The sequence below is a fragment of the Bombus fervidus genome, chromosome 4 (genome assembly GCF_041682495.2).
Source record: "Bombus fervidus isolate BK054 chromosome 4, iyBomFerv1, whole genome shotgun sequence".
NCBI classification, from domain to species: domain Eukaryota; kingdom Metazoa; phylum Arthropoda; class Insecta; order Hymenoptera; family Apidae; genus Bombus; species Bombus fervidus.
Window position 1 is genome coordinate 1,613,348 of NC_091520.1, and position 16,350 is coordinate 1,629,697.

Sequence of the window (16,350 nt, forward strand, 5' to 3'; positions counted from 1 at the left end):
GTAATTGCCAGTCTATTTGTAATTTATATTAATTTCATAAATTTATCGCAGTAGTTTCATGTATCAATAAGTAATTGCCAGTTTATTTGTAATTTATATTAATTTCATAAATTTATTGTAGTAGTTTTATATATCAATAGATAATTGCCAGTCTATTTGTAATTTGTATTAATTTCATAAATTTATCGTAGTAGTTTTATGTATCAATAGGTAATTGCCAGTCTATTTGTAATTTATATTAATTTCATAAATTTATCGCAGTAGTTTCATGTATCAATAGGTAATTGCCAGTCTATTTGTAGTTTATATTAATTTCATAAATTTATCGTAGTAGTTTTATGTATCAATAGGTAATTGCCAGTCTATTTGTAATTTATATTAATTTCATAAATTTATCGTAGTAGTTTTATGTATCAATAGGTAATTGCCAGTCTATTTGTAATTTATATTAATTTCATAAATTTATCGTAGTAGCTTTATGTATCAATAGGTAATTGCCAGTCTATTTGTAATTTATATTAATTTCATAAATTTATCGTAGTAGTTTTATATATCAATAGATAATAACCAAGAACAATGAGGAGAACATTGGGTGATGGTTACGAATGTTATCTAGGTGGCCATCGAGAAACGAGTTGAGATTAAAGAGGATTAAAGAGAATTTTATACGTCATTTTAAAGACACAAATAACATTGATATATTGGGCGGTTGTAATTAGGAATTAAATAAATCAAAATGCTTTTCTCTTCTTACGTATTAAAACCTTTCCGTGCTCGTAATTGGCGATAATCTCTCCTTATACCTATTTTTCTGTTATGTCGTTGGATAGCGATCGAGGAAACTATAGTTTATGTAATAAATTACATAAATACGATTCCTGGACGGGATTGGGCGTCTGCGTTACTAATTAATGATCGTACAAGATCGAATGGTTGGATCATGGATCGTGGATCGCGTTCAGTCGTCGATATTCGAACCTTTCGAACACTTTCACTTTGATTTGGGACTTGTCCCGAAGAGGGGACAGGTAGCGTTACAACGTTTAGGCCATGCAGAATTATCGCTTTAGTAGTTCTAACGATATTGTTACGTTATATGCGTTATAACATTATTGGAAGAAGAAGAAACTGAAGTTTCCATGGATGCGAGCGAGAGCGACAAAATTGCCACGCGATCTCTCGCGCGTCTACGCTTTACGAATGCCGAAAACTTTCATTCGAAAGGAATTCACCATCGAATCTCGACAATTTACGGTAATAAGATTATGATGGAATCATTGGTGAGACGATGAGTACGGGAATTCAATACAGGTAAGCGTGGTGGCCGGCCGTCTCTCGTTACAGAGGACCTCAGGAAACGCGTCTGCAATTCGAGACAGCAAACCGAAATATTCGAGTAAATAATAAATAATAAAACATAAAATAATATATGAACAAACAATGCCATTAAATGTCTAAAATCTAGAACCTGTTATCCTTGCTATGTTATCCTTGTTATTCCGCTATTTATGCAGCGATGGTCAAGAGGCTGAGGACGAATAAGGGTGCGAACCTATAGCACGCAAATATACCTAACGATTTTCTCAATTTTTTAATAATACGACTGCGAGTTAAGGAAAAGTAAATAACTTATATCCTAATCCAACATCTCAACGATTCTTATGCCAATTTTCAAGTGAATCGATTCGATACTTGAGACACGATCGAGGGACAAATGTGCAACGTTTCAATCTTCTATAGTAGTATAATACGATCAGAAGAGTTTTCGAGTGAATGAAGCTACGATTATATGAACTTGCGGCAGAAACGTACAGTGCATGCAATTACTCGTTTCACGTTACCATAAGTGTTAAATAGGGTGATGGTTGTATCGCAAAATACCCAAGTATATTACGTTAAAACGAGTATTCTTCTTGCACGACCTTCGTACTATGGAGAACACTGTATTTTCGATATTTTATACATTTTTACATGGAACACGCGCTCTGTGTACTTTTGCGCTTTTAAATTTTTCATATAAATTGCCAGTCTATTTATAATTTATATTAATTTCATAAATTTATCGTAGTAGTTTTATGTAGTAATAAGCAATAATCAACAACAATGAGGAGAACGTTGGCTGATGGTTACGAATGTTATCTGGGTGGCCATCGAGATTGCAAGTTGACTTTTCTTTTTTAACGAAATGTACATTTCTTTATACAATGTTCGATACACTTTTTAATTCTCTACTTTTTAGATTTTATTTTAATATTTTAACTTTAATCTCGTAAAGTTTATTCTATGTTTATCTACGTCCCTCGTCTTTCATGCGCCGAATTATTCAATTAACATTGGAATATCTTTTAAACTGTATATTTTCAGATACAAGTACTTCAATACCTTTTTATAGAGAATTAAAAACTGTATCGAATGGCGTATAAGAAAGTATACGGTTCCGTTTGAAAAGGCAAAGAACACCTTGAAATCTAGATTTCGACAACTCCTCCGCTTAGACAAATCTGGTGGTCATCGTCAGACGTCTTCCTTGAGATGGAACAAGCTTAATCCGCACATTATATCTTCTAAAAGACAGTAGGCTATTCGAAAAAGTGTTTTAAATAAACTTGCGCATTATTTAAATATAAAATAGCACAGTTAAAATTTTGTTCACAAATATTCGCCATATCGTATGGAGGACATTGCACGGAACGGATCAAGACTGGAAAGAAAATAACGTTATTTTAAGGCGATCTATGAAAGGATACTCAAAGTTGAATCCTCAACGAATCATTTTAACCAATTTCTTAGCTTTGAATGGCAGGATTTCCTGTGACATCTTCTGCACCGTCGAAAATAAAACCGTTCTGTCGTTACAGTGCAACTGTATACTTCTACCAAGAGATTTCCATGGATAAGGAAACCGTTAGCCACCTCGTTTTAAAACTGATGAAATCTAATGAACTTCTTTAAATGTAATGGTTTCGTGCAAAAGAACCCTGGCACAGGCGATTAAACGAATAATTACACATACATCAGCGTTACATATTTCTAAACCTTTATACTATATATGTTTATACATATTTATTATTTTATCATCGATGTAATATTATATAATAACAAAGCATTATTAATAAGCATGGTATAGTTAAGTAAGAAAAGTATAATCAACAATAAAGAGAATTTATTCGTTTGAAGAAGCAATTATATTGAACAAAAGTCAGACTATAAGTTTGAACGATAAATCGATCTTCGTAAAGGAAACTTTACATTCTTCGAGGGATTATATAGTATGGACGTGTCACAAACTTATTTGGACATGAAAAGAGGCTAACGACTTGACGGTACTCTTTGAGATCGTCAAATTAGGGATACAAAGAGAAGAGAACCTATTTGCGAATATGGAAATATTTCGTTGCCAGAATGATCAATTGAAAAGTTATGTAGTTGATTAAACGGAAAGAATAAGCATAAATTAACCATCTGTTAATAGTAATTTTTTGTAATAATATTATTAATACAGATAATTTTCTATTTGAAAATTCACGTGAAAATTGTAACGGAAAGTGGGAAAAGTTGCGGTATAAGAATTAGAACGTTAGAACGTTATAAAATATTTAAAAAAATAACACTCTTCCATCGTTCTGGAGCGAACCAACGTTGTGATATATTAAAACTTTGCCATTCTGCGGGAATATGAGATATGTAGTACACTAATTGTTATGGGGACGATCGTAATCGAAATCAATAAAAAGAAACTGAAAATCGAAGAAAGGACGAAGGAGAAAGTAACGAATAGAGTGAAAAAGAGATAGGGAGGAGAAAGAGAGAAAGAGAGGAAAAGAGAGAAAGAGAGAAAGAGAGAGGGCGACGTTTCACTTAGCTATTTCATTACCTTCGCTCGATCCGTGGCCGCAGTGCAAACAGAGCCATCATCTGTGTAACGCGTATTCGATCGTACAGGACCGTTTCGAATTTCCATCGTTAAGATTCACGTGCAAATCATGACCGACAAATTGTCCGATGAATACAGAATGCTAAAAAAATGCGAAATCCAGTGACATTTAGTTATCATAAGTGATTGATTATTTCCAAGTTTATACAAGTTTGTAGTTTTAATTTGTTGCAACGAAATAACGAACGCTTGATGTCGGTCATCTTTTATCGGTGTAAAGTGCACCAGTTTTTAGATAGCTGCGAACAACCGCAGCTACTACACCCGCAACATTGACTGATCCAAATAGATCGTATTCGCGCTGACCTATTTCAACATTCTACTTCAGGTACGCGCAAAGTACTTTTACCAAGCAAAATCTCTTATCAATTTCATCGATGACTACCGTTAGATACGCTCGTGTTTATTATCAATTTTATTGACACTTTCTTCCGACTAGATAATATATCTCCCTTTTTACGCATAAATCATGAACGTGTAAATTTTCTCTTTTCTAACGAAGACTAACGTTATTTACTATATAGATTCATAGATTTTCTACGCAAATTACGAAGACGTGTGTTGTAACAAACATAGTACAATAATGTAACGATTGTGCTCTCTGTGATTTGGTGGCAAAAAGTATCAATGATATTGTAGTACTTAAAAAATTGAAAAAAAGATATGTTTAAAAATTCGCGTTTAAATAATTTCTGAATTGAACAAGCGTCTCTGCCGTTTCTAGTTTCTTCTTTAATATAAAAAGAGATTATATCGACTTTGGTATTTTCCGCAGAAAGTTTATTTCATGAAAAATATTGACATTCGCATGTACAAATCCCATTATAGTCACTTGAAGATGGAATTTCCATTTGTAGTTTTTTATACACAATATAGAATCGCTTACAGACTCAAGGCCGGGTCCAACTGACTTTTGCAAAAATACGACATTAGCACTTGTTGCGCAAAACCACCGATCCAATTACTTTACATTCAATCGTTAACTTCTATAATCTATCGAATCACGCGTTCGTAATATCGGTATAAGAAAGGCGACTTGGATATACTTCAATTTTGAATGCAAAGATGTATATATAACATCTCAAACTTACATGTAAAATGTAATTTTGTTAACGCAAAATGACAAAAAGATAAGTAACTGATGGGATGAATTATTCTAGAGAATTACTCTACAAACAAATATTTTTATCGGTTTAAATAAAAAATGTTCTTCCTTTATTTGAGATGCATGTAATGATAATGCACGAAATATCATTTTTTGTTTAAGCATAATAAAAAAAGAATTGAACGATACAGTGAGAATAATATCTTGAAGAGAAGAGGGGGTTTATTAATATTTAATCTGGTATTATATATACTTTATACGTACACAGAGTGTCCGGTTTATCTGCAAACGATCAAACATCTGAAAAAATATGAACGATACGAAAAAATGTTTCACACAGAAATTGTACAGATGCTTTTCGTGATCATCAGATTCATATCGATGTGGCTTTGTTATGAGACACAAGGCTGCAGTTTTCTAACGTCTTTAAAACGGCCAACCAAGATATCGTACTCGATATCGTACCAATTTTTCCTTGAAACATTTTTCCGTGTCGTTCGTACTGTCCGAGATGTTTGAGCGTTTCCAGATAAACCGGACCCACTGTGTAATAAATAAAACTTCAGTGCGGTAGTTCGATGAAACTTCATTGATTTCTATTTCCACTACCTGCCCACTTATTCTTCTTCCCGGCTTTATATGGGTGGAATAACATTTCTCGAAAGATAGACATTGCACGTCTATTTTATCGAATCGGATAACAAAAATAATATGCAATTTGAACGGTTTCTTGAAACGTACAGGGTGTTCCCGATCCGAACGAGATTGAATCGTAGCTGCGGTGCATCAAATATCACCAGAGCAATGCACAGCTGCAAATAGGGTCCACTGTTAGATGTAATGCTTCGAATTGCTGTAAGAGATCAGCATTTCGAGCAGTATCTTCGTTAAAATAGACGATAACACGAATAAATGAGTGTAGAAAGGAAAATTTGTTTGTCGCGATTTTCTTCAAAATGGAGCAAGGGCGAGGAAATCTCCGAAGGATTCTTCTTCTTAGTTTATCGGCCCCGAACGCATTCCCAAAGTTTCGACATTTAAATTAGGGACACCCTGTATATTGTACTTTTAGAACAAATCAGACGTAACGTACATGCATATCACGCGTATAATATATACCATTTTCCTAATGTTTTTACACAACACCTAGGGCTCGACACAGATAGTCGACGGAGAAGTAAATATCATCGAATACATCTGGTATAAATTATTCTATCGGATGATCGCGTTAAAACGATTGCTACGTTAAAAAATAAATTGAAGATGTTACGAATTGAAAGATGAAACACGGAAGAGCTTATTGGAGGACTCGCATCCCATGGAAAGTTGGATGCTACAAATGATCGATACTAAAAGATTTATTCTTAAATATAAATCTCGTGTATTTGTATAAAGGAAATGATGGAAGAATTCCAGAATCTAACGCAGTTGATGACAATGGGAGTGGCGAACAGAACGTCATCTCGAAATATTACGGAACATTGTTCATTCCCGATTAAGAACTTGCGCAATTTTTAATAGAAGATACACAGGGTAGTCCGTAATTCGGGACAAAAGATCAGAGAAATCTCAAAAATAGTACTCTCGAAATAAAAGGAGAATCGAGAATAATAAAGTTGCATTGGACGTTTCATTTTCGAGAAAATTAAGTGTCAAATAAGTGAATTTGATGTTCATACAGAGATAGATAATCGATAGTCGATGTTCTAAATGTGAAAGTAAGAGGAAGATATAGAATATAACTTGACGTCTAAAGTCTAAAGGATTTTGATGAATGTATTTTTGTATTGTACGCTACATAAAATATTTGAATCGTAAAAAAAATATAGTTGTTGATACATTTGTCCTATGTGTTCTCCGATCTCGTCAGAAATTGATTAGAGAGGAAGACTAATCGTAAAAGTAATTAAAATACTGTCGTTAAATTTCATAAAAATCCATTTGATCGTACTTGAGTCATTACTGGCGCCAGATCAGGACTTGGAACGTGGTACGTTTCTTGTTTTTTTACACGAGTACGATGCATAAATTACTGCTGTTGTTTATCGCAAGTTTTAAAACAGTGCATAGGAAATCAGGCAAAACTATAAACAAGAACAAAGACAATATACTTCAAGTAAAAATTTACTTCAGCACGCTAGAATCTAAAGGCAGTTTTTCAGTCGCGATAATCGTTCGCGCTCCTATTTCAATGACAGCTTTATAATTTTTCTGACTTTGGAAAAATCATACAAGATAAATCGCATTTCCCAATATCGAAAAGTTAATGGATTTCCTTCCGGAGACGAAATGACAAACAGTAATTATTTAAGTGTGCGTCACCTAACTTCGATAAAACGATCTAAAAGCGCAACGCGCATACCATAAAACATAAATACAAGTGTTGGAGCTAATTTATATATTGTAACTAATGTAACAAGAGAAAGAGATAAATTATTTCTATAAGTATAATACGATCTAATCCTGTTTTAGCGCGACAGATGAATTTCCGAAAAGAGCTGTACAAAAAGATATACAACGAATGTGAAAAACTAGAAAATTGGAAATGGAAGACTAAAGAAGTCGGTAGAAACAATAACTTATTTTCGCACAGATAATATCAAAATGATTATGCAACGTGTCGCCACGTTTTTTATCGGCTATAAATTGCAATGTAGAAGATTTCCAAAATATTGTTTCCTTTTCTTTTTCTTCTTTTTTTGATAGAAAGTCACGGTATCACAGTTGAATGCAAAGTAACGGTGCACAGAAATAAACATACCTCGTGATGTAGCGTTGCAATATCTTTGTGCGTTCAACTTTAATAAATCTACCTCATATACATTTCAAATTAATATAGATTTCCGCTCATAAATGTGTGGAAATTTTAATCGGTTTACATTAGCAGTACATGTAATTAAAATATGTGACGACCGGACGAATTAATGACAAAATGACGAAGAAAACCGATATTTACTGTTTTACGAAATATAAACTGATTCGTATCTTATCAATTTATCCATGACATACTAAAATTAAATATTTTCCAGATTCATCGGGGTGTTAATCGATTTTAATCATTGCCAGATTTGATCACGAGAATTGATCTATCCATTTGGAAGAACCTTTCCTGTCTTGTTCATAGCTTAACGATCAAACAAACCGAATATGATGAAATGAAATGATAAAACCTAGCCATGGTGTTTGACACACACCGATACACCGATCTTTTTGCGTGTCATGACGATTCTAATAAAGATTAAGACCACTTTGCGTCTGTCTATTCATCGTTTTGTAAATAATTCACGTTCTGTGAAAAGTAAGCAAGCGTCCGTATACTTTTGAGACGCAGTGTACGTAATACGCGTATCCCTGCACATAAAATCAACCTATCGAATCGAAAAGTTATAATTCGAAGCATTCGAAAGAAACGTAATTTCTTAAAGTACGCAGCGACAATAAGCGTTGCAAGCTGGGAATAACAACGACAATCGATTAAAACGGAAGTTAAAAGTAGCACGGTATACCGAAAATGAAACTTGGAAGCGGCCGAATGCGGGCATAACTGCCGATAGAAACTTGAATCGTTTGACAGACCGACTCCACGTGGACTCTTACGTTCACCGAGTATAACCGAGTACGTTCACCAGGGCAACGAATGCACTTGCACTTTTTAAGAGAACCTGTTTCCACTTTAACGCGAACCTACATCGAAAGAACCACACCCACTGACAAGTCGGACCATAGATCTCTTTGGAAAGGAGGACCTTTCCGTTACTCTGCTAGGCGAACAGTAAGACACGATTACAGAGATTATTGCGCGGTATTTTCCTCGATATTAAACGGCACTTTGTAACAAAGAGTTAAAAAAAGGGAGATTTACTCGATGCACAAATCTATCAGTTTTTTAAACTTGAAACTTTCACGATGATTACATGACATATTTGTGATTCTTTGGATTTCGTGTTTTCGTGTTCGTATGCTGCGTTTTGTTCCGATTTTTTGTCATTCAGTGATTCCAGTTCGCTTTTTCAGGACAGACCTACTTATTATTTGTTAATTGGGCGTTATTAATCTATCGCATACAGTAATACTATTCTAATCCTTATACGATCTTTATTCCTTTAGTTTATTCCTTAAAAGTTCGTTTATATCCAATAAAATTTACAATTAACGATTTTAATAGCACAAAACATAAAAAACTGTTACAATATACCAATTTATGACTAGGGATATTATTTACTTGAATTATTATAGCGTTAATAATAATAACGCTAGCTTGTACGTCGAATATTTCTAAGAACCATTGAAAGTAATACATGGAGAGTCTTCATCTTCCATAAAACTTATACAAGCAACTCTTTTTTGATAAGCATTGGAGCGAAGATTTGTTAACTATGGACGAAATGGAGATGTAAATAAATGAAATAATATAAATGTGCTATAGTTATTATTTAGAACATCTTTTCTAATAGCTATACTACAGTCGGACTGCAGATTTTTCACAGAAAGTTCGAAAGTGAAAAATTACACAGAATGTACGTAATATGAAAAGAATATATAAGATATAGAAGAGAATATAATGCTTTCTATAATACTTGTCAGATAAAACAATTTTAAAAATCAAAAGTATGAATTTGTTTAAATCCTCGGTCTAATTATAATATAAAAACGAAACAAAGATAAGCGTAAAGATATTATAATATAACAAACTCGAAGTAATAGTAGATTTTCAATCTTCTGTTTTATTCTTGGTTCGAGGTAAGTGGATTGTTTAAAAGAATCGAACCACTATCTTCCACAGCCGCACGATAAAACCTAAGAACTCGATGTTTATTAGAACGAATCATCGCATCTAAGGGAGATTGTAATTCCATATTCGCCTAACGTGCGACTTACAGAAACAAGACGAGTTCTATAAGACACTATTTTACTTAGCTGAACGTTCATACTTGGGAAAAAGAGAAAGGTAGGTCGATTGTTGGCAATTTGAAAAATAAATTTATCTAATTTCGTAAATTCTGGTTCTGATCAGTTTCGGACAAAATATACATTTCAAATTCAAGTCTTGAGATCAGGATTCGAGATCGAGAAAAATTATAAATCATTTTTCCAAGTTTACTTTTTATGAATATCACGCGTGTTTAACGGTAAAAATAAAAATGTTCATACTCTCTTTTCATTCGAAGAAAACGATTAATTGACTCTAGCACTTGTTTCTTCTTATATTCTTAAAAATAATACGATCAATGCAAGGAACCGACTGCGCGATTTTGCAAAAATTCCATATCCTTCGAACAGAAATTTAACATAACAGTTCGATATTTTAAATGGTTCACGTTTTAGGCTGAATTACGAAAGATAAGATATATTAAAGAGATTTAAAAGATTACAAGTAGCTGATATTTTGGAAGAAAAATCGATGTAAAATATAAAATTTCAACTCTGATCTACTTAAATCGATTCTCCTGTTACATATAGTTTTGAGATCCCTTGTTCGATTATGACAACTATATTATATTACTTTAGTACACGTATGGCTTACGTAAGTGAAACAAGAGAAATTGTATCATTCTGTTCCTTAAGGTTGCTCTTGCGAACAGGTAAAACTTTCACTGCGCGTTTATTGTAACACGCTTGTACATACTGTCTCGTGTGAGTGACCAGGTGCGCTAACGTTCTCCTCTTTTTCGTTTCTCATAATTGTAGCGAAAGTGGACAATATTTGTAATAAACTAGAAATCGCTATATATCCATATATCTATAGAATATCCAGATATATTATAATATTAGGCATATTTTGCCATTAAGTATACTGTATATATGGAAATATGTTATAGTTTAGATATAATAATATATATAATGAGTTATGGTAACTCAAAGTACAGATATGTTATAACATGGCAATGTAAGACTTAGTATGTAGGTTACTAAAATTATGCTGCAAACACTGCAATGTATATTTATATCATACATGTATATAGGTAACATGTTAAAGAGCGAACGAAATTCCACTGAACGTGCGTTTATGTAACCAAAGAAGATCTGCTAACTTTTAACCCTCGCTACTATAAACGATATACATAAAAGTTCTCTTTTCGTTAATTACTTCCAATAAATGTACATACATAGTTAACTTGAAGATAGCAACATATTTGTACAACAAAGTAATTAAGAAGTAAACTATTCACAGAAAAATGACTTTACGCTTTCCTTTTCTAAGATTGACGAAGCATTTTAAAATATAAAATGGTATTCCAGAATGTTAGCAGCGGTAAATTACTACACGGCAACGGTGCTCTTTGCACTTATACAGCGATCATTCTCGGCAATGGTTCTTCCAAGGCCACCCTCTTCACCAAATTATATCCAACACTTTGATCGAAAAGGAAATGACCAAAGATTCTACGGGGGAAAATCTTTACCAAGTTTCTCACACAGTTCTGACGTGGAAAGAGCTAATAATGCTAATACCAACGATTACAGGTATTAATTATGTATTTACAATTTCTATTATAACTTCCTATAATTTTTACTTTTCTTCTGTTCTGCATAAATACTCTCACTTTCTCTTCCTTTCTTCCTTTCTCCCAGAGTCACATCTCCATGTCAAGTGATAATAAAGTTACGCGCCATCGTTATACTACTAAGAGTCTCGGATAAAACAACTTCCGCTTATAAAAGCATATTTCAAATAATAAGAATTAAAATAAACAATGTTGTTAGAACAAATCGAATAAATTATTTTTAACAAAAGTACACTTGACGTATTTGCGATTCTCCGGATTTCGACTGTGTTATAATAATCACAGACATAAGAAGTACAGATCAGAGATGCCGTGCCAAGGAAATGGACCCCGTTGAATCATCAGATAGAGATAATCGAAGAGGTTGCTCTTTGCTTTTCTACCTATTAGAAACAAATCATCATCTCTCTCTATCTTTTTTTCAACAAGGACCACGCTCTTGGTCTAGGCACTCACGGTCTGAAATTATTTATGTACTTAAGTACTTTGTAGAACTAATCGTAACAGTTTTACCGCACAACTTCATCGAAAGAATCCAAAATTATCTCCTTTTTAACGCTAGAATTTTCACCGACGTGGTGAAAGTGAGTAATTTGTAATTTTTTTATGGAAATTTTATAGATAGATAACGATGCGTTTTGAGGGATTTCGATTATTTTGTATAAAATATAACATTTAAATGGACAAAAGATTATTTTTCTCCTTACGTTATATACTTTTCCATACATACATCTTCCACCTTGATACAAGTTCTTTAACATAAGTTTTACACTTTAGACATTGACAGTTCTAGTTTTAAATAATATCCCATTTCATCTTAGTATAAACCCATAATTCTAGAAGTCTATATATGCGCCAGTCTTAGATATGGTCTGCTTCTGGCGTGTCAGTTGAATGCACGCTATTTGATTATAGCATATGATGTATCGTATGTTCGTTTAATTTCATTCATTCAATTATCGTATACGTCATTCTAGATATCTATATTATTAGTAAAACGTTACTATGATCTGTGGCTAAAGTAGGACTGACTTAAGAGGATCCAATATACAAGACTGCGTAAGACGTAGATGTAAAGATAGGGAAAGTTGTATGAAAAATTGTACACTTAAGATTCTGGAGCTTTTACACGTTGTGTAATTAAATCAGTGTTTACCAAGTACTTTCATAATCAACGTACTATCAACATGGTCTACATGACAAACATTCAAACGGAATATACAAATTAACAAGGCCACGATATCTTCCTTTCACCAATTTTGCCTCGTTTAGGTTTCCTGAAACTGTATGTATCTGCATAACTGTATATATATTATCTGATGTTAGCTCAGGTTCAAAGTAAGGCCCACTGTCCATGAAATGTCACTCCATAGACGCGTTGATGCTAACGGTACGCTTCCATGCAGCGACCATTGTCAAGTAATGTAATGTGCACCGTTTTCGTCATAACGACTGACGTTAACATCGTAAGTAACGAGGCATACGTTGCAGCCATAAACAAATCTAGAGATACAGGATGAGAGCTCGTCGCTCGACATTTTAATAACGGGACGAAATGTATCTTATCTGTACGCTTCGCAGACTGAGCATCGACGTAAACGCATCGTCGCGTCTAGTAGGCTACGCTTACGCTTCCTGGATAGCGGGCCTTAAAGTAAAACGAAAAAAATTTTGTTATTATTTTTGCTTATTTCAGAAAAAGAGTGCTTCCGATTCTTTCTTATAAGAGGAAGATACATAGAATATATATGCGGACTATGTATCATTTCATTGAAATCATCGACATAGACTTCACCGATACCAGCTTTAACCGGTAGTACAAGGAAATAAGAGAGGACTTTTATTTATGTAGCTTTATTGCTGTAACTAACGATGGTTCAAAGATGCTATCTCGAACCTAACGCAAACTATGGTCTTGATATTGATTTGTGTCGAAATTACGCTCAAACTAAAGGTAAATTAATTGAAATTGAACCAAAATTTATTTAATTTGCTAGCCAGATTGTACCTTGTAACGGGTAATTCTTAATTCGTCGATTGTCTGCAGCAACAAACCTACATAAGTAAAATTTCTCTCTTATTTGCCCGTACTAATACCGCCAGTCAGGTAACGCTGTTGTCAGTTAAAGCTATCGTCGGCGAAGACGGTGAAGACAGAGTCGGCGATTTCAATGGTACCCATATGTCCATGCTGAATACACTTGGCTCGACACTATTCGAGATCGTTTCTTTCATACGTGTAGACCTAATAAAAGAAAAAGCAGAATAAAATACTGCTTAATTAATTATGTTTCATCCTGATTTATTCTCTTTCTATCCGATTCCTTCTCTACTTTGTCGTTATAAATTATGGATTTTGTTATTTTAATGCTCGTCTGAACGACCGATCCGTTACGATCGGTTTGTACAGTTTATACTTGATTTTTAGTACGCTGCATTCCGACCTTTTAAAATCAATTTTAAAATTAGCCACATCCTTGGCAAACTTTGATACGGAGGGAAAATGGTGATAAATTATGAAACAGAAAGAATTATGAATTAAAGATTTTACGTCCTCGTAACGAGAAAATTAAAAACCATTAAAAGCAAATGAAGATTGTCATATAAGCCATACGAAATAAAAATTGATTATGTTAACGAATTTGTGACAAAGAAAATTAATTAATGACAAAGGAAAGAAGTTAAGCATATTAGATGTATATCATCGTTTGTAGACAGGAGATTTCGATCGTGTTTTAATATGAATGAACATTGCTTCGAAATATTTATATCCTTGATTCCATTCGTTAATGACGCAGGTAGCTGCATTTTGTTTCACCTCTGAAAATTTATTTTATGAAAACTGACGCTTAATACTATCTTTCATAACTGCGTTCGCAAATATTAAAAAATCACGAACCGAGTTAAAAAAAAAGCTATTTTTCTTTTTCAGTCTTGTAGAAATTGAACTTCAAAGTCCAGACGAAATGGACGCGTCCAGCCTGCAAAATATCATACACGCGATGCTGAAACAATCTGAAGAATCTCGCAACGAGAGTTATCCAAATCCAGAAGTGCTACCTCGCTCAATTTTTGGTGTGAGAGATGTTGGCCTAAGTGCGAACTTCAAAGCAAACGCGGTTAACGAGGGCAGACACGTTTTAGCAGATCCGTCGAAGTTTCAAAGTTTCGATGAAAAGCTTTATTACTTAAAGAATAGCAGACCAAAGGTTTATGTAAACGTACGAGGTCATAGCGGTTCTTTTCGGAAAGGCGTAACATCTAGAACGACTACTATTCACGATCCTATAGAATTTCTTAGAGTGACACCTCCTCTGCAAAGGCAAACTGACTGGACATCTCATCGCAACAAAATAATTCAACCGTTAAAAAAAATTGACCATCAAACTAATACGAAACGCGAATATGGTAAAAATCTTTCGAAAAAGAAAGCTAAGAAGCTTAATAGACTAACTATAGTTTACGGTTTAGATAATCTATCCACTACTGAGAGCTCTATGGTGACTTCCAGCGAGTTACCAAAACAGATACCAGCACCACCGTCCAAATTTCCAAGTAGAATATTAATGGCACAGACCACGCCTGTTCAAAGATACGCTTTGAAAAGAACGAATATATTGCCAGAATATAGTTTCTCAAACGATTGATTCTATTTTAAATACGCAAACAATTCTTTTTACAAGGTAAACAAAAAAAGAATCAGTTTGCGAGAAAAGTGGACTGATAGTGGAAATAGGTATCGATAAAGTTTCGATAAATACGGCTTGTTTATACAAAAGTGTAAATATTAATTTCAATTACTTACTCAATAATCTACACACCATAAGGATATGTAATAAATAAAACTTATAGAGCACTAGTACTAGTTCGATAACTTCATCGATAACTGCTTCCACTATTTTTGTCTCCGTCTGCATCTCATTCGAAACCACCGAATACTCGACGATACTTTCAAAGTTTGCGAACAATGATAATTTTTTTATACCAAATAGGAATACAGAAAGATCTTACGTGCATGTTTTATAGGATCATTGTGAAGGATAACGTTTTCAGGAGATTTACTAAGTTGCATCTTCACTTGCAGAAAGTGACAGAATTTAATTTGTAAATACATAAACTTGTTGCGTAGAGTCAAACTGAAGAAAATAATTTCTATAGAAAATGTTAGAACTTAGAAAATAATGTATCTAAATAAAATTGTTGAAAGTATGTTGGCAGATAGAAATATCTATAATTTCGTTTCAAAATTTATATACTTAAACAAATTTATAAATATACATTCAAGTTTGTACACCTATTTAAAGAGCTTGTTATCTTTAATCTTAAGTTGTACATTATATAATTTCATTAGAAACATTACAAGCATACTTTCCTTAACATAAGTTTTTGGATGATTTTATTTATACAATAAATAATGCTTTATATAAAATGTCAAAAAATCTAGTTTTTAATCAAGAAGAGTAAAAATTTCATATTTCAAAATATACTATCTCTCATCTGCTGCAACAATGACATAAATATATATGTATACAATGTGCAACTGAGCAACGTTTCGTTAAAACTGACGTACGTATGAACCGATCACAGTTCAAATTGTTTAACTCAATTTTAAAAAATTTTTTAAATGTTAGTACCAGAGCACTTGATTCGTGTTTACCTTATATAGTTTCAATTTTCTCTATCTTAATTTTGTGGAGTTAACTGGTTTGGCAAATAAGCGGCTCATAATCTGCCATCGATCTTTCCTTCCAAGTTATGGATTATATGAAAAAATTATTTTGTAATATATGTACAAGCACCGATGA

At 33.4% G+C, this 16,350-nt stretch overlaps 3 protein-coding genes across 11 annotated transcripts in view; 2 read left to right on the forward strand and 1 right to left on the reverse strand.

Annotated features, from left to right (window-relative positions):
* Nucleotides 1-16,350, forward strand: part of Frmd5 (FERM domain containing) — a 146,660-nt gene that overhangs the window by 81,695 nt on the left and 48,615 nt on the right. The gene's annotated exons all lie outside the window — the stretch shown is intronic.
* The window catches only part of LOC139986815 (unconventional myosin-Ie), a 38,859-nt gene that overhangs the window by 9,269 nt on the left and 13,240 nt on the right, over nt 1-16,350 (reverse strand). The gene's annotated exons all lie outside the window — the stretch shown is intronic.
* Nucleotides 3,238-15,799, forward strand: LOC139986819 (uncharacterized). Of its 3 annotated transcripts, XM_072002453.1 has the most exons (4): nt 3,238-4,262; nt 11,280-11,504; nt 14,478-14,953; nt 15,017-15,799. In XM_072002453.1, exons 2-4 carry the CDS (start codon nt 11,281-11,283, stop codon nt 15,190-15,192), a joined length of 876 nt encoding a protein of 291 aa, XP_071858554.1. In that variant the 5' UTR covers nt 3,238-4,262; nt 11,280; the 3' UTR covers nt 15,193-15,799. The 3 variants fall into 3 exon arrangements, with proteins under 3 accessions (XP_071858554.1, XP_071858552.1, XP_071858553.1); XM_072002451.1 differs by having other exon boundaries at nt 3,241-4,262; nt 14,478-15,799; XM_072002452.1 differs by lacking the exon at nt 3,238-4,262 and adding an exon at nt 8,688-8,811 and having other exon boundaries at nt 14,478-15,799.

Excerpts from the sequence above, each read along its gene's own strand:
- LOC139986819 (XM_072002451.1), top strand. The coding sequence starts at position 11,281 with ATGTTAGCAGCGGTAAATTACTACACGGCAACGGTGCTCTTTGCACTT. Across the intron at positions 11,505-14,477 it reads GCTAATACCAACGATTACAG|TCTTGTAGAAATTGAACTTC; the intron begins GTATTAATTATG and ends TTTCTTTTTCAG.